The following is a 21849-nucleotide window of genomic DNA, read 5'->3' as shown; positions in this document are numbered from 1 at the left end:
CATCCATCGCATTAGTTTCCTTATGCTTTTTTTCGTCTTTGCCCGATTCATCGATAATACCACACCCCCAATAGTAGTAGCTTCAAAACCTATTACCTTTCTTGCCTTTATTAGGGGCGGTAGCAGATAGATGGAAAACGAACCCCAAAAAAATATCAAAAACGTGTTCATTCGATTACTATAAAATATTGACCGAAATGCCAGTGATGTAGGAATGCGTTCGCGCTGTCAATGCATCCCAGATTACGCCTCCGTCGTCTAAACTCTTTGTTTCCAAAAACACTTTCGGCTGCTGCTATGGACGTTTGGGGAGGAGATTCGGCCGTGAGAACGCATGCACGTACGGTACTCGCTATGCTAGTACATGTTACTTTACATCGCCGAACGCTTGCTACGACAAGAGAGGAGAACAGGGGCGAAAAAAAGGGGAGGGGAGGGGGGGAGACCCGCTAAGAGCGTGCAAGATGTAAGGAACGCAGGGAGAGTTTCGTTGCCTTTCGTTATTGCTTCGGCACCCCCGGGTTCCTGCTGCTCTGCAATGCTCGATGACGATGAGAGGTCTACGCTGTCGTGGGTGTAGGCATTCGCCCGCGTTTCTGCGAAACAAGAGGAAGGAGGAGGAGGATAAACGGAAAATCTCCACGGCAGCAATTGAATAAACTCGCTCAAGCATGCAAACGACGAAGACCGCGTGTTGAGTATAGAAAGAGGAAAAAAGGCCGTTGTCGTCGTCATCACCATCTTCTGCCTCCCTGTCGACCCTTACCCACCACCACTATCCACCTTGCTACCGCCACCCCCATCCTCCCCGCCCTTCGCACCCCCATGGCCGCCCCCGCCCTCGCCCTTTCCTTGTTGCTGCTCCCTCTTCCGCTCCGCCATCCTCCCCAGCAACGCGTCCATCTGCGGCAGCAGCTCGGGGATGCGGAACGGCTTGGTGATGACGAGATCCATGCCGGCGTCGAGGGCGGCCGAGATCTGCTCGCTGCGCGCGTTGGCCGTGACGGCGATGATGGGCACGTGCCCGGCCAGCGACCCGTCGCCTTGGAGCGCGCGGACGCGCTTGACGCAGCTGAGGCCGTCCATGACGGGCATTTCGAGGTCCTGTTCAAAAAACGCGTGAGAGGAAGGAAACGAAGAATCATGTTAATGGCGGTCGGGAGGGGTGGGTGGTTGGTTGGGAACGAACGAACCATGAGACAGACGGAAATGTCGACCAAGGCCTCCGCCGACGATGACGAGGTTGAGAAGGTGCTGCGGGCGAGTACGTCGAGGGCTTCGAGACCGTGGTTCGCGATGTGGATTGAGCAGCCTGCGTGGCGGAGTTGCTTGGCGAGGACCCTTTGATTGATGAGGTTGTCCTGACAGTGAAGGGAAGGTCAGTTAAGGCGGTCCTGTGATTTGCGTAGATAGAGATATGGTATGTTGGCCTATTTACCTCCACGATAAGCACTTTCAAGTGAGGGTAACGGGTCTTCGAGTGAGCTTCTATTGGTTGTGAGGGCGCAACGTTCTTCATTTCCACCTCGCTGTAGTTCCAGCTCGGGTCCGAGGGGCTAGTGAGTGGCATCATCTCAGCTTGGTTGCTGTCATTTGAGGGTACTCGCCTGCTTGAACTCGGCCGGCGGAGAGGCGGAATGCGTAGCGTATCGAGAGGTGAGGGGGGTGAGCTGTCTTCGCTCGACTCCGACGGGCCTCTTCTCGTCTTGATGTAGAATGCAAAGGTGCTGCCTCTCCCATCCTGGGATGCGACCCCAATTTGCCCATCTTGGAGTTCTGTGAGCTCCCGGGAGATGAAAAGACCCAAACCAGAGCCACCATACTCTCCGTATGTCTTCGGAGACGCCTGTGAAAACCTATGGAAGAGAAGTTTCATCTCATTTTCACTTAGGCCCTTTCCTGTGTCTTCAACAGCCAGCTGCAGGAAGATTTCCTCGCCCTGGCATTCATCGTCCGGATGGTTGCGCTCAGCCCTCGCAGAACGGCGAGGTATATAGGCAAGTTTTTCATGACCGGAAGAAGGTTGCTTAAGCGAACCCGACAAGAAAATTGTAATGGCCCTTTTATCTCGGTCTCGAGTGAATTTGATGGCATTGGTAAGGAGGTTTATTAGCACCTGTAAGAAACGCGAGGGGTCGAGATAGACCAAATCAATAGCCAAGTCATCGTACGATTGGTGTATTGATAGGCTGAGCTTGATTTCGGCAAGGGCGAGTTCCGCTTCGTACATCTTGATTGCCCTTTCAACAAGTGTTACTGGCTGTACCAGGTCAGGGCATATGACGAGGAGTTTTGAATCGAGTTTGGACAGCGTCTGCAATAAAGTGTTAGCCATTACTTGAATCCCGCTCCGCGGCCGGATCGGGTAAAGAATCTAGTCGCAGGGTTTGAGATCAGAGACGGTAATCAGACTGACCAGCTGGAAGATCGTCAGTGTATGATCATCTACAGGGGGCTAAACGACGTACAATATCATCTACAATTCGCTTCTGATGCTGAGCACACAGCACGATAGTTTGAGCGCTGTCGATGATGACTTCCTGGGTCTCCCAATCCAAAAGCAGGGACTTGTGCAGCGGTTGTTGAGCGACATCTAGGGTTCCTTCTCAGTCTCGCAATCATTTCCGTGGAAAACATTGTTTGTTACCGGCTTTTTCGAACCCCAAGGCGACAAGGATTCCATCTGCAGACTGGAGTATTGCAGAAAGTGGGTTTCGCATCTCGTGAGAGGTCTACAACGGAAAGCCCGTCAGCAGTACCCTATTTGAAAGCTTGCAAGTAGGCAGCATATGTAGTAAAACAAGTTGAGATGCTTCATCCTCGTCTGGGTAAAGTACGGTTTAATGATAGCGACTGTTTTGGAGGGGCTTACCATGTCGATAAAGTTTTCGCTCTGTCGTTTAGTCTCCAAAACATCTTCCAGTCTCTGCGCCTGTAGTTGTTGGCTCCACTTTTGATGAGAGATGTCTGTGAGCCACGCTAAAATGCGTTGAGGGTTGCCGGCTTCGTCGTACTTCAAGAACGCGTTCGCAAGGACCCAGGAATGCTCCATCCGATCACTTTCGTCTGCAGAGCCTGGAAGATGCCACGGCCTCCTAACGCGGAACTCGAATGGTCGGACGTCAACGCCCTGAACAAGCTTTTCCCATTGCTCTTCAACATACTCGCGGTCCTCGGGAATAACGGTACTTGACCACCGATGCGGGTCCCCACCAAAATCCTCGCGTTTGAGGCCGCTCAAGTCGAGGTAAGCCTCGTTCATCCATAGGGGCTCTGGTTCGTGTAAGTTTTCATCAATGATATGCCATGCCACTTGTGAGACTTACGGCCGTTGAGCTGGAAGACAACACATCCGACAGGAGCGCATTCTGCCAATGCTGTAAATGTCGCCTCCCCAGATTCAGCTTCCTGCCTCCGGCGCTCAAGCTCACTAGAAAATTTGTCATGACGAGAATTGTTTTCTTCTATCATCCGGCGACTCCGGCGTTGCTCTTCGGGCAAGAAAATTGAGGCGACTGCTTTGACGAGACGATCATTCAGAAGGCGAATAAAGATTTGATAATCTTCGTCGTAGGGCCGGCGTGGGTTCAGTCCCATTACAAGGAACCCACGAACGCTGGTGCCACTGAGCGGGGGGATCGGTAAAACTATAGCTGTTGTACTTGGTTGGCTGAATCCGCGACCCTCAACGCGTAAATCGGCCAAAGGATCCGTCAGGGTTTCATCATCAACCCGAAGAAGAACTGGCTTCGCTGACGTCCACGCCCGTCTGAAGGGAATCGAGAAGCTCTCGTCACCTTCAGTAAGGCGAAAGTATGGAATAGCAGCGGGGTGGTCATCAGAGACACCGACTGTGCCTTCAAGGTAGCAGCTTTTGCACTTCGAATCATCCAAGTCCTCGGACTCTTGGTCAGTCTTTTGGTCGTCTGCCCTGACCGAATAGAGAAGCGCGTAAGTAACGTCATGCGAGTTGGGCTCAAGGCTCGTGGTTATCAAGCTCCAAAGCTCGTCGATATCTTTCGCAGAGCTCGCCTTCTCTCCAAGAGTTATGAGAGTGTTCATACGTCTGTCTCCGATCACTTGGTTGGTAGTTTCGACGAACTCATCCAAGGCGCCGATTGCTGTTCCGTCCGAGTCTATTATTGGTAGCATAGTGAAAGTCCCTGCCCGAGGGATTAACGATTCATCTTTGTGAGCTTGCATGCCTCAATTGAACATCCGCGGCCTTTGGGGGAGGGGATTTCGAAATGAAGTTGTGGAAGTATCGTCATCACTTCCTGACCAAAGAATATAGTAACGACTCTCGGCCAACAAGAAGTCGGTGTTCATGGCGTGCAAAAGTGAGAGAACATAATGCTTACAGTATGTTTCCTCTAACCCACAGTCCTTGTCCCTGTTGATGCTCAAATGCAGATCCTGTACACGAGTTGCCTTTCCCTGCTGCATTGCACGATTAATAATGCTCTTGAGTGGCTTCCAAAGTTCAGAGAAGACATAGGCGGGACCGCGTCCCAGAGCCCTTGGATGCTTTTGACCTATTAGGGCAAGGCATGCCTCGTTATAAACGAGGCACATATCGCGACCCCATAACAGCAAGCGGGGGTCCGGGCTAGACAGTATTGTCACAGCTGTCTGTCTGAGGAGGTCAGGCCAGCCACTGATGGGCCCGAGAGGAGTCGAGGCCCAGTCGTGATCCAGCAGAAAGCGATGATAGGGCGGAAGGTCCTTCGGAGGATCTTTGATCCAGTCTAGGCGACGTAATGATATTGATGTAGAGGCGGGGGGGCCATTTGGCTTGTCGGGTTCTTCACCAGAGGAATCGTCTAAGCCGGCTTTCTCCTGCAACTCTTTCGCCGAAGTTCCTGGGAAAGATGGGCCGGGTTCCCGACCCGACTTGTCGGCACCGTCATACGAGCGGACCGACCTGTGAGCGAGGCCAGCCGAGTCGTCGACGGCGGTGGCGAACACAACCCTCCACCGGTGGTGCAGCAGACGGCTGGTCCAATTGCGATTACCGAAACTGATGTTGGAGGCGACACCGGTCCGCTCGGCAGGCTCGGCGTTGGCATCGAAACTCGAGGCCCAGTTGTGAAAGCGGTCGTCGATGTTCTGGGTGGTGTCGGCAGCGGAGAGACGGGAAAGATAGCCGCGCAACGCGTCGTTCTGGTAGGAGAGGATAGAGCTGGAGTCGTCGTGCGCATCGAGAATGAAGGTTGGGCGGTCATCGTTGTCCAGGAAGGAAGTCAGTAGAGACAAGCCATCGCAGGCCTCGTCGCCGCAGCGTGAGGGCCTCATCTCCGGGCGGAAGTCGGGCGCGCCAAGTCATGCAAAAAGAGAGGGCGAGAGAGCCTGGCGCCGGAGCTGGCAGCGGCGCGGGAGGAATGGCTGAGTCTAGGTGACAAAGAATGCATTCAGGAACATGAGGAGCTGGCGATGACATAGTGCGCGTGCGCGAACGGGACGGAGCCAGGCTAGGCCATTGGCGCGGTTCTAGCGCCGTCATGGGAAGGCGCGACGGACGCGACGCTGCGTGCCTCACGAGCATTTGGCCTGATGATGATGGGGTTCTCGAGAGCGCAGGAGCGCAGAGGAGATGTAGCTCTCATCCCGGCCGTCGATCCCAGGCGGCCCCCAGCTCTCCCCGGCCCATCTGGCCCGGCGAGCCTCGCCACTGTGCACCAAAGTAGCGCGGGAGGTGCGCCTGGCTGCTACTCTGGCGGCGCGACGGATTGCTGTGGTTTCCAGAAGACGTCGGCCTTGGTTGCCACGGCCCACGGCTGGTGCTCGCCCCGCGTCTGTGGCGAAGAAGCCGGCCAGCACCGGACCACGCGGGACGAGGCGACCCTGCAGCTGCAGCTCTGGCTGCACGCGACAACGAGGGGCTGGTGTTGTGCAGGCAGGGCGTAGGGATGAAGGCTGACGTCAAAGCGGGGCGACGGCAGACGGCAGGCGCGACTGGACGGCAGGGCGCCCGCTCGCAACTCGCCGGCTTCTGGGCTGGTCGGCTGGTCGCGCGCACAGCAACGCGCGCACAACAAGAGGACGCACCGCTGATCTGTGGGCGTCGCTGCACGATCGACGGGCATGCGTGCGCGCTTTCCGGCCGCTTGGGCGACGGCCCCAGTGCGCGCATGCTTGCGCCGTGCGAATCAGCGGACGGCAGACCACCGGCCGCCGTCCAGGCCCGCGCCCTGCATCACGCCCGCACCAGGCCTTGCTTAAGTTGCGCCTCAGTTCTGCTGCACGTCGAGCAGATAATAATCGCGTGCACGCCCCGCCCTTCAGGAGCTTCAAGAGCACACCCCTTCGTCTCCACCTCAGCCCAGACACGCCCACGCCGCCTAACGAGCGGAGCCCCCGCTATGTCATTGCGCGCCCTCCCGCTCTCGACTCCGCTCGGTTAAGCGCTGCTGAAGCTGCCAACCTCGTCCGCCTCCTCTCCTGCCCGTCCGTCCCGCCATGGCTGCCGAGCTGCGCGGCGTCCTCGATCGCATCCGCTTGCACGACTATCTGCCCGTTCTGCTGCAGAACGGCTTCGATAGCGTACGTCGCCCCCTGTGCCCGGCCGACGCAAATTAACCCGTCCTGGCAGTGGGATGTAGTGTGCGACATCTCCGAGGACGACATGGCCCACCTGGGCTTCAAACTGGGCCATCGCCGGATTCTGCAGCGCGAGATTGCCGCCACCCGTGGTACTTCGTACGGCCAGTCCCTGGCCTCCGACAGCACTGACCGAAGCCCGCACGCCACCCCGACCCCGGAAGACTCAAGCCGCGCCCACTCCACCAGTCCGCTGCGCGCTGAGGAAAGGAAGAAGCGACGGTACCGCCGCAAACCCCGCCCCGACATCAACGCCCCCAAGAAGCCCAAGACCGCCTACGTCAACTTCGCCGACACGCAGCGCACCGATCCGGCCATCAATGCGCAGTCTTTTGTTGCCATCGCTCGTGAGGTCGGGCGCCGCTGGCAGGCCTTGCCGCCCGAGAAGAAGCACGTGTGGGAGTGCCAGGCCGCCCGCGACATGCAAGAATACGAAGCGCAAATGGACGAATACAAGACCACCGAGAACTACCGCCGCTACCAGAACTACCTCAAGACCTTTGCAAACAACCAGACCCGGCCCAAGAGGTCGCGCTCAGGGCACCGCCCCTCCGCCGAGCACGACCGCAAGTCCAGGAGCAATTCGTCCGACACCCTCTCCAACGGCACCGAGGAAACCAGTTCGAGACCCGACTCGGGATCGCGGAAACATGACGAGTGTCATGTTGCATTTCAACTGGCTATGCAAGAGCTCTCGGTGCGAAGGGACGAAATCATGGCCTTGGGCGTTCCAAGGTTTGACCGTCACCACCTCCCGCCCCGAGACAAGACCTCCAAGGCTGCAATGTCGTGTAGGGTAGGAACGGGTTCCCTCTTCTTCCTCGTGAGGGAGGAGCATCTGGAACAGATGCTAGATCACGTTTACACCTCGGAAACCATTGAGCCTTTCCCCCTGATGCTCGTCTTCCTCCTGGCTGCAGTCGGAGCACATTATGATGTCGAGTGCATGACGGACATCGAGCGCCATGGTCTCTTTGTCTCTGCCGTACTCATGTTCGAGTCGGATTTCTCTAGCGCCCTCGACCACAGGGCCATGTGGGTCCTCGCTCTGCTTTCCATTCACTCTATCCTCGAAAAACACGTGGTCGCGCGACATACTGTCGGTGAGTGTTTTCCCTCGCTTGAAGGCCATCGCAAACGTCATCATCTGAAAGAACATGAATCTACGAACGTTGGGTCCCTTGCATGGGTTGGTTCTCTTTCTCGTTGCTCAGTCAGCAACGCCTCGCTCAATCGGAGCAATCACGTTGACCTAGATGTTTACATGCTGCTCAGAGACTAACGGTGCTTTAGCTGCTGGGCTTCAGATTTCCCGCACAATAGACGCCGAGGATGCCGACAAAACCGGGGCAATGAGCGTGCAGGATGCCAATCGACTTATTTGCACTCTGGTGTTTATAGAATGGTTTGTACTTGCTACACCTCGAAGGACTACGCTGATGAGGTCAGTTGGCTGTCCACAACCTTAGGATACAAGGCGGACGTGAGGGCAGAGGATATAACGGTATGTTGGCAGGACCAGCCTGAAACCCAAGCATACGCTTACCGTACCAGCGTGCATGGCCCCCTTTGATGCAGTCGACGTCACTTTCCGACGCGATTTATATCCAAGGATGTAAGATTGGGCTTGTGTCCAGAGAGATTGCTGAAGTCACTACCCACAGAAGTGCCAATGCTGTCAGAACTGAGCACATCGAGCTGCTGACCGAGAAGCTCGATGCGTGGCATACATCATTACCTGCCATCATGCAGCTTGCTGCACTAACAGACGAGAAACAATGCTCAACTCTGAGCCACTATCAAAGGAGGGCCATACTGATGATACACATGTTTTACCTCGGTGCCATCATCTCGCTGTACCGGCAATTGCTGCTCCAGGCATGCGAAGCCAGGATCCACTCCAAATGGGACCTGGACATGCCATACTCGCAGATCCAGAGCTATCGGACACGTTGCTCGATTGCAGCACAGCAAATGACGCGGATGATGCAGCTCATTAGCTGGAGTGGCGCCATGACGAGGCGTTGTTGGGTCATGATGTGAGTAGAGGCTGCACTTGAACCAGCGAACTTGGTGACTGATACCTGAACATAGCTACTGGGCATTCCAATCCAGCACCATTATCCTCTTCGGTATTGGCCAGCAAATGATGGATCAAGTCCCTGCCACTATCGAAGAGGACTTCGCATACGCGAAGGTGTGCGCCGAGATACTCTGTGCCTGCAGCACGGCTGAGCCAGTAGCTGCAAAGTATCTCGCTGTCATCCAACCCCTCTACGATGCCCTTGTAGACAAGCGACAGCGCTTGCAACGGGAGATGTCCGAACTGGCAAACGCGTCGATGCACGAAGAAGTGCTCAAATCATCGGCTCCTCTCCCATCTAAAGCTTTAACCCAGTCTACTTCACCACCGGTGGAACTACCCTCCCCAACGCAGCTGACGGCAGAGCCTGCCGACTCAGAGATTATTTCCATCGTCAAGAAATTGTCAGATTTGCTTGCAGATCCGTTCTCGCTAGGATTGAAGGCAAAAATTCAGGGGGTGCGCGAAACGAGCAATGGCGTCGGAACATATTCAGTCCTTTGGTGGAAGTGAGGGCGTTCGGCAGTTCAGCTGTGCGAATTCAATCAAATATTCCGGACAATCGGCTCAGAATATTGATACCGTAAAGACTTGCGGGCGATCTGAAAAGTTGACGGAACCAACGAGTTGACATTGTTGCCACACGCTACGTCGAAGTTAGCCATGCCTACGCTGACGCGTTTTGCCACGGCAAGAGTGTGGCCAGTGGATGTTTGGGCTGACTGACTTGGCTCCCATTCATGCAGTTGCCGCCGGAACAGTCTCCGTGTACCGGTCCCAGGAGGCAACGAGCAGGGAAGCAGCAGGGCGGGATCGGCCTGCGCTATGAAGACATTGGAGATCTGTGCGGACCACTTCACCGGTAGAGTCAATCCACTTCCCGCCAGCTCGACGCGCGCAACTTATTCGTAACCCATGTTAAACGAACAGTACAGCCTCGGAATGCGCCACGTAACGGGCCGCTGATGCCAAGCGCGTGGTCTCTGACTCGGTCACGGAGACTAGCTTACTCTGTATACGCTGACGGACAGTGTTCTCAGTGGCCATAGCGGTGAAGGGTGATGCAATGAAGAGCAACAGCTCATCGATCCGACGGCAAGAGCCAAGCAAGGGGGGTGCCGTTGGCAGAAAGGGACGAGTGCCCCGGCCCGATACTGAAGACTGCCGAGTCAACAACGCTGGCGATACTCGCCACTGCGCTAGGTCATCGGAACGAACGTGCGGCTTCCGCAGTGCGGCGCTTTCCATCCCGTCCTCGGGCCGGCCCCGTCGCTTGGCCGTTGGGCAGCAATTCTTTTATCGCGTTTCCGAGAGGTGTCGAGTGGGAAACGCAAAGCACAAATTCAGGGGAACCTTACACATCCACCACACAGCGCAGTCTAGGCCGACGTCATCTCCTCGATGCTCTCCGGTCCCCCTTTGGCCTAGAACCATGACGATCGCGATCTGGTCTCACACCCTGACGTCAAGCGATGATTATTGATTGCGGCGGATGCTGCACCGTCCGCGACTTGCTGCGACGTGAATCATGGTTTGGGCACGACGCGTCTTTTCGCTTCCGTGTCGGCACAGTTTCGGGAGGCGACAGCGTGGGGTGGGGAGGAGACGGTTGACGATGAAGTCATCGGCTTTGACGCTCCACAGCCAGCTCGCGCCCTACAGGTGTAGCAATTAATAGCCAATTCCGGCCACGAGACCGCGCCTGACGTGAGCGAAGCCGGCTGCTTGGCCTTAGCCTCATCTACGCCCTTCCATTGCGAAACACCGTACTAACATCATGACCATCTGAACCTCCAAGCCTTGCCGTATCCATGGTCTGCAGTATCTCCCTCCCGGCATTGCTTCTGTTGACAACCTGAATGAACTGCCTGTACTGGTATTGTCAGACGAGTTGTCTTATTCTTGTTCGATTGAACTTGCTAATGTTTTAATCTTCGTACCAGCCTACTCTGATGAAGCACATTCCAAACCTACGCGGCAAACTGTCACCACCAATTAACACACGGTTCGCGCATACGACTCACGCTCCTGATGACGACTGTCAAGCATTTGCACAAGGCATGCTGCTGCCGGACGCAGCATTCGGCGCGCACTGAGGCCCACACGACGAAGGAATCGAGATTGATCGGTATTATACCTACACAGTACTCAAACTGGGACAAGCAGAGATGCGACTATGTAACGACCTAGACCACGCACAAGAATATAGAGGCAGAAATAAAAACCGGGATAGGTCCATGGAACGCTTGAAACTAGCGTCATCGCGTCACAATGCTCCCGGAACAAGTCTCAATGGTCTACCAAATTGAGCTCCTCGACCGGATCTTCGACCACTTTTCAACACACTAAGACCCCGAGGGCAAGCCAGTCGATAAATATTGCTTATACGAAAACCGGTGCGCAGATAAGCCAACGGTGAGGGATCTAAGCGTTTCCGTCACATCGCCGAACCTTGCCTCTACAGTGCGTTCGGCTATGCTGTGAACCATGAGAAAATCCGTTCGAGGACGACCTGTGGCGGGGGACAGCAACAAAGGCCAGATTTGCGGACGATGAACAGTCCCGCTTCACGGTTGAAGTGAGCAAGGGAAGTCTGTTCGCAGACATCATTCTACTCCTCACCATGGCCACCAGTCTGGTCGCTCTCGACGTCGGAATATATTACGACCCTACGCCATGTCCTGCTCGACTCAGATGAGTTCGCGGCCTTTTTTACACCTGCCATCGCCGCGGCACATCACAGGCCTCATGTGCACTGGAGGCGATTACGACTTTGAAGAGCTAGATGTCGAAGGCGCCGAGCGGCCGAAGGCAGCCTGGCCCGAAGCCGGGACATCCAATGTACCCACCATCTCCCTAGTCGAATCACCCGTGACGGGCAAGGGGGGTTGACCAGCTGCTCCTCTCGCGGCCCAAGGCCATCGAGTCGTTCGAATACATACCGCCCGGGCAGCGCCATCGTGGCGTGAGACCCCACTTCCTTCGACCACCTGTGGCCACGTCTGTATCCCTTCGGCCATTCTCTCGAGTTGCTCACAATAATCGACGTCGAAAGGTTTCGACTTCCTTCGACTTCTCACCTCGAAGACACGGAGACGACGCCGACGCCGGCTCATCCTGCGCCACCTGCCGTGCCTGAAGCGGCTTCGCCACCTCCCCAGGTCTTTCCTCTTTCCGGCGTCCGGCCTATTGGACGACGACAATCGAGTCGGTCTTCCAATTCGAGCGACGGGACGAACCGGTCGTCGTTATCGCTCAGCGCCAGCGCCGGCGCCGACTGCGTACCGGAGCATCACATCGCATCGCATCGGAGGAGCAGCCGCCCGCGTCGTCGCTGGAGTCGCTCACCGTGCTCAGCAGCCCACGTGGGGGAGGGACGACAATTCGCGCGACTTGCTCTGCTTCTTGCGTGCCTTGATCCCTCAGCCTCCCCCTTCCGCCGCCTCTTCTCTAATCCTTTCGCATCTCCGGAAGATTGATATCGGAGACGCCAGCGTCTTCCAATACGTTTTTGGTCTGGGCTCTCCTTTTTTTTTTTTTTTTTTTTGGACAGAGGTTAGGCGCCACGCGGACGAAACGAAGAGGATGATGGAGCAATTCGATGTCGAGCTGATTGAGTAAACGGGCGAAAGATCGTGATGTGATATATTTGCCATCGAAAAAAAAACATGGAATATTTGAGGCATTGGATGGGTTTGCCATGACCGGAACCGGCGGGGATCCAGTGCTCTTACCGTATGCGAAATGAGCTGCGTGATTCCACGGGCAAAATTACATCACCTGGAAAGCAGAACTGGTATGCTTTGAGCGTACCCGGCTTCACTTCCGTTATCTAAGCCTTTCGTTGAGCCGCCAGCCGATTTTGCAGTTTGACCGGAAGGGCCTAACAACCAATGCCCCGGATGCCAATTGCAGGGACAATTTGGCGGGTAGTGTCGACTCATGAGGAGGGTTGCATGAACAACCAACGGCATCTAGACAGCGGAGTGCAGATCAGGGATGTGAGCGAGTCAAGTGACAAACGGAGACGGGTTGGCGGGAAAGTCGGCGGAGGCTCCTTCAGCTCAAGAGTACCTGTGGTGCAAGGACATGCGGGCTCTATGCATCGGTCGTCGGGGCAATGGGCCGCTCAAATGAGGTGACAGCAAGGGAGAGAGAGAGGCGAAAAAGAAAGCAGGACGGGGGACCGATTGGCCGGGCGAGATTGCGGGATCGGCTCAAGGACCTCGTGTTGAGCCAAGCCTGCATCCGTGTGTTCGAGCGGTCTGTATCATCAGCGAAAAAAGGGCCATGTGAAAATCGATGTTTGGAGTAGTGCTTTCGGTGACGGATCAGGACCCGACGACCAGAGTTGGGGAGCATCCCTTCCCGGCTAAACGCAGCTGCCGCAGCTGCCAGCGGCACATGGAGGGCCGAGACCCGACGGGCCGCAGTGCCCAGAGAACGTAGCCTTGTCTTACTCAGGCTGTGTCAGATGCCGCGGGGTCTTGCGAGGCCGTGGAGGCTGCGCGCTCTTGGCATGCGGTATGAGAAGACGGGCGGAACAGGTCTGACTACGTCGGAGTCTTGGGTCCGGCTTACCGATCGTCCTGGCTGATGGGGGGATATTGACGTGCGGCTGACTGCCCAGCATTCTGCAAACGTCTGGTGTATAGATGCAGTGGGCTGACAGCCGCTAAAGGCTGACCCGGCGCAGCGCGGGATCGATTAAGCTCAAACTTTATTTGCTGGAACACGCCCGAGAGCAGTGATTCAAGCCTGCATTTGAAACACGTCTGTCCAGCCGGGGCGGCGACGCTAACAGGCATGTTCCCTGGTCTGCGCGTGGAGAAGACTTGGGAGCAGCAGGCGGGATGCCGGCTGCGGCGCGCAATGGACTCTTGCAGCTCATTGCCATCCATGCACCGCATCTCTACACTAGCTAATTATGGGTATTAAGAAGAAGCCGTGCTTCTTAACGCTGTCGCCGGGCTCGGCCGTCTCCCTTTCTGAAAAGTGTCGCTCGTCTCAATTGAAACACTGCCAAAGAGCCGCACACCTTCTTTGCGTTTCTTCACCTTCGTTTTCCGCCTCGACATGTTGTGGTCGGTAGTGCTCTCGCTGCTGCTGGCCGTGGCCACGGCCGCCTCCAAGGAGCCTTCCCTCCAGCTCCACGATGACACCTTCGTTCCAGATGCCGTCCTGAGAGTGACCGCCGAGGTCGCGAGCGTTGGCTGTATCGAGAGATACTCGGTCATCGTCAACGGGACCGTCCCAGGTCCACCGCTGTCCTTTGTCTCGGGAAGTGTTGTGTGGATCCGCGTCTACAACGACATGGCGCACGAGAACCTCACCATTGTACGCGCCAGACCACCCCATTCCAAAGCACCACTAACCCACACGGATCGCAGCATTGGCACGGCCTCACCCAGGCCGCCGCCCCGTTCGCCGACGGGTCACCCGCCGCAAGCCAGTGGCCCATTGCGCCCCTGAAGTTCTTCGACTACGAGCTGAACCTGGGCGACGTCGGGCCGGGCACCTACTTCTACCACTCGCACGTCGGCTTCCAGGCCGTGACGGCGGCGGGCTCGCTGATCGTCACGCACAAGGCGGGCGACTCGCCGCCGTACGCGTACGACGAGTCGCGGACCGTCATGTTCACCGACCTGTTCAACACCACCGACGCCGAGATCGAGGCCGGGCTGACGGCGGACCCGTTCCGGTGGACGGGCGAGGTCGGCGGCGTGCTCATCAACGGGCACGGCGTGTCGCAGTACAGCGCGACGCGGGGCGACGACGCCAGCTGCAGCCTGGCGCGCATCGCCGTCGACCCGGCGAAGACGTACCGGCTGCGCTTCATCGGCGCCGTCGCCCTGTCCTTCATCACGCTCAGCATCGAGGACCACAACGTCACCGTCATCGAGGCCGACGGCGCCTACACGCAGCCGCTCGAGGTGCCCTTCGTCCAGGTCGGCGGCGGCCAGCGCTACTCGGCCCTGCTCAACACGTCGTCCTGCGCCGACCTGCCCGCCGGCCGCACCCAGTTCTACATCCAGCTCGAGACGCGCGACCGCCCGTCCGGCCTGACCACCTACGCCGTCCTGGACTACGGCGACGCTTGCGACTCCTCCCTGTCGGCCCGTAGCGCACCCGACGGCAGGCGCTGGAACAGCCACCGCGCCAACGACCACGGCGGCAGCGGTGGCATCAACGTCGGCACCAACATCGGCGGAAACAACAACGACAGGAACAACAACAACCACGACAACAACGAGAACAACAGCAACAACAACAACAAGAACAGCAACACCAACACCAACAACAGAAACCATCCCCCCATCTCCACCAAAACCCCCCCTCAGACCCCGCCCCTCCACCTCCCCCCCATCGTCCAAGGCTGGCTGGACGACCAACTGCGGCCGCTCCACCCGCGCGCCGACTTCCCGACGGCGGCCGAAGTCACGCGCACGGTGACGCTGGACATCTACCAGCTGACGGACGGGGGGCGGGTGCGGTGGGCGCAGAACGCCATCTCGTGGACGGAGAACGTGCCGCGGGTGCCGTACCTGGTCGCGCTGTACACCAACAACTCGCAAACGCTGCCGAGCTACGGCGCCGCCGTCGCCAGCGGCACGGGCCGCGACGCCCGCCCCGGCGTCGAGGCCTTCCCCGCCCGCATCGGCGAGGTGCTCGAGATCGTCGTCCAGAACACGGGCGGCGCCTCCGGCGGCGTCGACGTCCACCCCATGCACATGCACGGCGCCCACTACTTCTACCTTGGTAGCGGCCAGGGCACGTACGACCGCGCGGCGAACGAGAAGCGCTTGGCGGGCCGCACGCCGGTGACGCGGGATACGACGATGCTGTACCGCTATGCCGACAAGGAGGAGCCGGGCAAGGACCACAGCTGGGTGGCGTGGCGGGTGCGCGTGGAGCAGCCGGGAGTGTGGATGCTGCATTGCCATACGCTGCAGCATATGATCATGGGTGAGTGTTTTTTTCTCTCTTCCTCTTACTTCCCCGCCTCTTCCTCTTCTTCTTCTACTTCTTCTGCTCGTCGAAAAAGAGAGCAAAACACAAGGAGGGAGAGTAGAAAGAGGAATGAAAAACAATAAAGAAAAAAGCAAAAGCGGAGATAACAAAGAGAAAACGGGTTTCGCTGACGATTTCATCTTTCAAACAGGAATGCAGACCGTCTGGGTGTTTGGAAACTCGTCCGACATCCTCACCCTGCCGCTGCCCATGGTCGAAGGGTACTTGGCGTACGGCGGGTCCGTATACGGAGACGACGACAACCCTCCCAGCGTGGTCCACTTCTTCGATGCGGACGACGATGACGATGACGAGAAATGATAAGGAAAGGAAAGGACGGGGGCAGCGAGGAGAAAGCGTAGTTTTCCAGTTTTTGTCGAGGCAACAACAACATCAGCAAGCTTTTGGCTATTATTGTGTGCGTGCAGAGAGGAGAGAGGAGAGAGAGAGAGTAAAAGAGAATTTGTAATCAGTTGTGTAGATCTCGAACATAATATTTAGTGTATAAAAAAGAGAAACCGGGTTGCGTTTAGTCTCGTACGAGTTCAGTAGTCCGATCGTACGAGTGGTCGACGCTAGTAAAGACGTGGCCTGTGTCGACAAACAGAGAGTACCCACAACGTCTGGGGAAAGGCCTCTGTTTTGCTGCGGGAGGGAAGAAAGTTGGAGATCTGGCACCCGCCCGAGCAGACCCACTGTGGAGGAGGAGTCGACGTTGGAGAAATATCTCGTGAGATGAGTGTGAGCGATACGGGTGGCTGCATGCATGCATGGCCGCCATCGAAGGACAACAACTACCGCAAACTTACTTTGACCTCGGCAAAGGGGGGAGAGAGGGGAGGAGCAGCTTCCATACTTCCCGAAAAGCACAAACAACCCAGGTAGCTCTTGCTTGTTGCTTTCTTTTCCTCCCTGATTGCCTCTCCCCTTCCCACCACACACCAACCACCTTGCATCCTATCCTAACCCATGGAGAGGGGACCCACTTCTTGCGCATCGTGCGATCAAGCTTTCGCTCAGTTGGCTTGGATCACCCCCCCTTGCTTATCGCGGCGGCTGCCAGCAGCTGCCCCGACTGTCCGGGACCGGCCTTTCGCGCGCACACACACACACACCTGCTGTTACTTGCCGCTACCATCGGCGGTAATTATCGACGTAAAACCATGTGTCTCCCAAGCCGGGTCGAGCACCGTCGCGGCCCTCGTATCTCGCCGGCTTCTTGTCGATTGGAGGGGGAGCGTCTCGTGTCAAAGTGATGAAGCGATGCATAAGGGATGATGCACAAGGCCCTCATCCATACTCGCGGCGTTCTCGGAGGGTAGGGTATGTAGGCGAGTGGTGTGTGTGTTCGGGCTGCCCGGTTTCCGGCGGCCGGGCTCGATGTGCCGTCACCCGGACGGCATCTTTCGTCGATGATGAGGCAGCAGCCCGGCACTTCGGGTCGGGAAGGCGGCCGGCTATCGTGATGACAACAGTGGCGCGAAGATGAAGTCTCGAGAGAGGAGAGTCTGTTACGGGCGCCCAAGGGGGTCTGCCTCGGTATTTCAAGACCGGATGGCAATCGCGGCAAGTGTTAGTGTGTTGTACCATCCCGGGACGAAGCAGCGCGCGCGCGCGTGCGCTCTCTGCTCTTTGGTCGGGCGCGGTTCGAGCGGTCAAAAACGTAGGTGGTGTGTGTGTGGTCCGAGACCCGAGCAAAGTCCGGGCACATAGGGCTGAACGGGAACATTGCATCAGGCGTGTCTCGAAACACAAAAAACCCGCAACGACCGACACCCCCCTGCCAGATTGATGGGATCTCGTTGCAATACATACACACAGCGTCGGCCGAGGATGTGACCCACTGAAATCAGCGGTCAGTGGGGTGATTGGGATCGGGGGCGACCATGATAAAACCCTAATAAATGCTCTCTCGACTTGCTTGTTTTCTGCCCTCGACAAGAAAAGCTTGGCTTTGACTGATCTGATCATCCCTGACACCACACACCACCATCGCCTGCAAATCTTAAAAACATCAGACTTTCCGTCTCAATATATTTTGGGAATTTGCTTTTTCTTCACCACACGTCCTCGTATTAAAGGAGAAGAAGAAGAAGAACACGCCCGTATAAACACATACGCCTTGCCGTCCCGGAAACAAGATCGACGCCACATCCACATCCACATCCAGCCAAGGACGATCATCCACCCACCCACCCACCTACCCCAAAAAGGGAAACGACGCGACCATGACAGACACAATCACCATCTACCAACAACCACACCAAATACAACTCCGCGCGCCATCACCACCACCGAAAATCTCTCCCGCATCATCATCATCATCCTCCCTCTTCGACCGCCTCCCCACCGAACTCCGCCTCCAAATCTACGACCTCCTCTTCCCGGACAAGCCCATCCCGGCCACCACCCGGAACGACGACTCCCTCCGCCGCGACGGCGCATCCGCCGCAGCCACCACGAAAGTGCTCCGGCTCAACCGGGCCATCCACGCCGAAGCGTCCGCCGTGCTCTACGCCAAGTCTCCCTTCGAGGTGCGCGTTTCGCCAGGCGGGATCGCGCTCGCGGGCGGGCGGGCGCTGACGTACGCCGATTTCGACTTCGGCAAGCGCGGCGGGCCGGCGAGCAAGGTGCACCGGGTCGTCGGGAACTCCGGGGCGTGCTGCGACGGCGTGCTGGGGCGGGCGGCGCGGCTGGACGTCAAGGTCGTGGCGTGGGTGCAGCACGGCGTCTTCGAGCGCGTGTGCGAGTACGTGCGGCATTTGGTCGAGAGGCTCGTCGAGGCCCAAGGGGGAGAAGGGAAAGAGGTGGTCCTGACGGATCTGCGCGTCGCCGTCGAGTGGCACAACGGCACGACCAACTTCCCCGTCACGCATCCGACGCCGCAGATGGCGAGGCAGCTGCTCGAGCCGTTTAAGCAGATTAGGGTCACGCGGAACTTGGACGTCGGGAATGTGGGCACCCCGCGCTACTTCTTCGGGGCCCCGGCGCTGGCGGCGGTTGAGGAGGAGCAGTACAGGGTGTTGAAGGAGGAGCTGAAGAGCAGTATGATGTTGAGGTGAGAGGAGGGTTTAAGATGACGATGGCGGTCATAATGAGTCTTGAAGTAATGTCGTAAAGGTTCGAGATGAGAGGTGTTCCGGAAATCTTGGGCGAAATGGTATAGGGTTCGGAATTGGGTAGATGGTATATGGCGTTGACAAAAGCTACGGAGTACATCGCCACCTTAGAAGGAGATTTTAATGTCATTATTACATATCAAGTCTGCTGTCCATCCTGCGAGTGTAAGTGACGCAACTGCATCTACAATAGTGTAGGGGTGTTTAAACATGTTTTTTTTTTTTTTTTTAAAAAAAAAACGGATCCTGCAATTCAATTGGAGACACCATAGCGGGTTTGTTCTGACGATTCTTTGCAGATTGCTGTGAGCCGTCTCTCGAAAGTTCGGCTGGCATCCTGGCGTGACTTCGGTCAATCGATGGTCAAATCAATGCACTCGGTAGTTATTGACGCAGGACTCCAAGTTCGAGATGCGGCTGTACTTGACCGTTCCTGGGCCTGACCATCCCGGCTGGGTGTCTTTGCATTTAGAAGTGACCAATGAGCACGCACTGCCTCCCGTGGAGAAAGTGTCTCTGCCTCCATCGGATGTTGGGATGCAGATTCAGATGGGCGAATCGAGCTCAACGGCCGTGTTGAAGGTCGCGCAGGCTCCTGGATTGAGACGTTGCTTGCTGGCGCTGGAACTAATTGCACGCCATACTTGGCTTGCAACTCGCGTAGCTTCCGGGCGTCATCGTCAGACCAAGCTGACACAGGAACTGGGCTGTCCGTAGGACGTAATTGGTACTGTCGTCTTTGGTCAGATGCGGATGGCTGAGATCTTGTGGACGAGATAATCTCGGATGGTGCAGGAAGCTCGTCCTCGCTTTCGGACCCAAGGTCAACAATTGCGGTATCAGTACTAGTTTGCGCAGGCTCTGGAAGGGCAGGCAGCGTGTGGAGAACGGGCCGCGGCCGCGCAACAGGACAAGGGCTTGGATCGCTAGTGCGGCTCGCGTTGCTGTTACCCACGGTGTTACGTCGACGTACACTCATCATCTTCTCAACAGTCTTGTCCACTTCAATGGGGACACGACTGCCTGTGTATCTCGTCTTCGTCCGTTTTCTTGGCTCGTGTGCATTGTCCGGCTCCGGCCGGGAAGATGAAGGGCGGCTTGAAGCCTCAACAGACTCCACAACGGCGCTGTCATGCTCGGGAGCACTCCTTTTCCGTTTTGGAGTGGATCTCGCTGGGGCGGGCGCCTCGAGGACTGACGTAGGTAGGGAGCTCCGTAGGACGGTTTCCAGAACCTCGCACTCTATTTTGGATGCCGGATCGAATTCTCCGTCGGACTTCGTTGCCAGCTTCGACCAGTCCTCTTCTTCTGGTGCGACGGTGAAATCGAAGCTAACAAGTCCATGAGGCAAGAACCTGATTTTCCTCACCATGGCGTCTTCTCCTTCGCTGGCAGAGCTTTGCTTCTTTGAACGAACGATTTCGATCGAGTAAGGGTTCGAGATGGTCGGAAGCGTGGGTTTGCACAGGTTCCGAACGAGTAGAACGGGTGCAATATGCTTCATGTAGCCTTTGGTCCAGATTTGAAACCGTTCCTGGAGGAATGTCCGTAGCTTGGGCTGATCAATTTCACGATCCCAGCCATTGCGCCTGAGGGCGTTCAAGTCGTGCAGCTCTTCACGGCTGGACACGGTTGGGTTTCGGTAATTGTTCAAGTGTCTTGGTTTAGGCCAGTCGAAGGGGATCTCGACATCCTTACCACGGAAGAGAGGATGCAGTTTGTCCCGAAAGTACAACAATTCCCTGTCTGGGGTTTGGCACAAGACAGTTCCCAAGCCACGCTTTGCGATATTGTAAGCCATGTTGGCGCCGCATCCCCTGACGCCGACAGGATCGTAGTCACCGCCAGCCAGCATGGCAATCAAAACCAGGCCATCGCGATTCAGCTGCTTCTTTTCCCACAGGTCGTGAGCGCGGTGAACTCTGACATGGGTGTCGCTCTTCTTGTCCTTGTCGCGGAAGTTGCGGATGAGCATGGTGCATCCGAACATAAGGCTATCGCTGTCCTCGGACCACACAGCATCGACAATGCCTTCCTGCTGTAGTCGGACACACTCGGCCTCTGCTTCGGCGGGGGCGCGATGGTGTGGAACGCGGAGAAGGTCAAGGAGGTGACGCAGAGTCTTGATGTCTTGGTACTTGATCATGCCAGCGGTCTTGCCCTTCTTCCATGGTCTGCGCGGGCCGTCAAACACAAACAGGAGCTGGATGTTGAGTTTCAAGAGCTTGAGAATGCGATACAGGATGGCTTTCTCAACGGGATTGGCGGCTGGCTCCTCTGCCGGCACGTCGGATCAGCACAAGTCTCGAGATCTAGGACGGGGTCGTACTCTGGCGAATAGCTTTGACCTGGTGAGGGTTCAAGTTGCAAAAGCGCCAGCCGGCCTCGTCAACGGCGACGCGCAGCGGGCGGCCGGTACGCTGGAAGTGGTCGGAAGCAAGCTGGGCAATGGACGTGAGCTCGCCATCGCCCAGGACGTCCCAAATTCTGTGGGCTGCATGTCAGAATGGAGAGCAGCATGGAACAACGGAGGGACTTGCCCGTTGATGCCCATGGCGTTAGAGGACCAGGAATGTGGATGCGGCTGGGAGCTCCTGCCAGTCGCGTCAAGCTCCGAGGCGCGCTCGCGTCGCGTGGCGTCATCCTCGGCGGAGCTTCGGCCAATCTCCTGCCGTCGCACCCCTCCACTCCCTCCACTTCCTCCACAACCCTTCACCTCCACTCCCGAGTCGCGAGTCGTGCCGCTTTCGTTCTGAGCCAATAGCCATGCATCTCTTCCAGATCACTCTTTTGCTGACCAAGTTCTCCTACAAAGACGACACAGCAATGCCTCCAGCAGTACCGGCACTCTCACCCCATCCTGTCAACAGATGTGAAGACTCATGCAGGACTTCTGGTTGGTAGCTTGGAGCCTAGAAGTGACTTGTCTGATGAGTGCTCTATCGCTTGGTTCCCGCTGATCTGCCCGACCAGCTGCACATGGGATCGCTTAACCACATTCGTCAACCTTGAGCTGCGCCATGCTCGGCGGTGCTA

General features: G+C 56.9%; 6 protein-coding genes across 6 annotated transcripts; 3 read left to right on the top strand and 3 right to left on the bottom strand.

The window, feature by feature from the left end:
* Positions 1-762: 762 nt before the first annotated feature.
* SLS55_005139 (uncharacterized protein) lies at positions 763-1095 on the bottom strand (the record flags this gene model as incomplete). The annotated part of the gene is made up of 2 exons (XM_066776590.1): positions 763-1062; positions 1090-1095. The coding sequence occupies 2 exons, from the start codon at positions 1093-1095 to the stop codon at positions 763-765; spliced, it is 306 nt and encodes a 101-aa protein (XP_066632432.1).
* Positions 1096-2109: 1014 nt separating this feature from the next.
* SLS55_005138 (uncharacterized protein) lies at positions 2110-5295 on the bottom strand (the record flags this gene model as incomplete). The annotated part of the gene is made up of 7 exons (XM_066776589.1): positions 2110-2116; positions 2172-2314; positions 2873-3273; positions 3327-3430; positions 3764-4136; positions 4362-4535; positions 5016-5295. 7 exons carry the CDS (start codon positions 5293-5295, stop codon positions 2110-2112), a joined length of 1482 nt encoding a protein of 493 aa, XP_066632431.1.
* A 1164-nt stretch (positions 5296-6459) lies between these two features.
* Positions 6460-9196, top strand: SLS55_005137 (uncharacterized protein; the record flags this gene model as incomplete). Its single annotated transcript, XM_066776588.1, has 8 exons — positions 6460-6543; positions 6593-7335; positions 7396-7703; positions 7894-8005; positions 8070-8104; positions 8155-8215; positions 8265-8639; positions 8695-9196. 8 exons carry the CDS (start codon positions 6460-6462, stop codon positions 9194-9196), a joined length of 2220 nt encoding a protein of 739 aa, XP_066632430.1.
* Positions 9197-13759: 4563 nt separating this feature from the next.
* On the top strand, positions 13760-16015 carry SLS55_005136 (uncharacterized protein; the record flags this gene model as incomplete). Its single annotated transcript, XM_066776587.1, has 3 exons — positions 13760-14020; positions 14074-15649; positions 15846-16015. The coding sequence occupies 3 exons, from the start codon at positions 13760-13762 to the stop codon at positions 16013-16015; spliced, it is 2007 nt and encodes a 668-aa protein (XP_066632429.1).
* A 1907-nt stretch (positions 16016-17922) lies between these two features.
* SLS55_005135 (uncharacterized protein) lies at positions 17923-18756 on the top strand (the record flags this gene model as incomplete). Its single annotated transcript, XM_066776586.1, has 1 exon — positions 17923-18756. One exon carries the CDS (start codon positions 17923-17925, stop codon positions 18754-18756), a length of 834 nt encoding a protein of 277 aa, XP_066632428.1.
* A 602-nt stretch (positions 18757-19358) lies between these two features.
* Positions 19359-21672, bottom strand: SLS55_005134 (uncharacterized protein; the record flags this gene model as incomplete). Its single annotated transcript, XM_066776585.1, has 4 exons — positions 19359-19434; positions 19458-21090; positions 21143-21300; positions 21668-21672. 4 exons carry the CDS (start codon positions 21670-21672, stop codon positions 19359-19361), a joined length of 1872 nt encoding a protein of 623 aa, XP_066632427.1.
* Positions 21673-21849: the final 177 nt, after the last annotated feature.

This window comes from Diplodia seriata (assembly GCF_021436955.1).
Source record: "Diplodia seriata strain FDS-637 chromosome Unknown scaffold_5, whole genome shotgun sequence".
Lineage (NCBI taxonomy): Eukaryota > Fungi > Ascomycota > Dothideomycetes > Botryosphaeriales > Botryosphaeriaceae > Diplodia > Diplodia seriata.
Note: the sequence above shows the minus strand (reverse complement) of the source record. Positions and strands in the feature narration are given on the sequence as shown.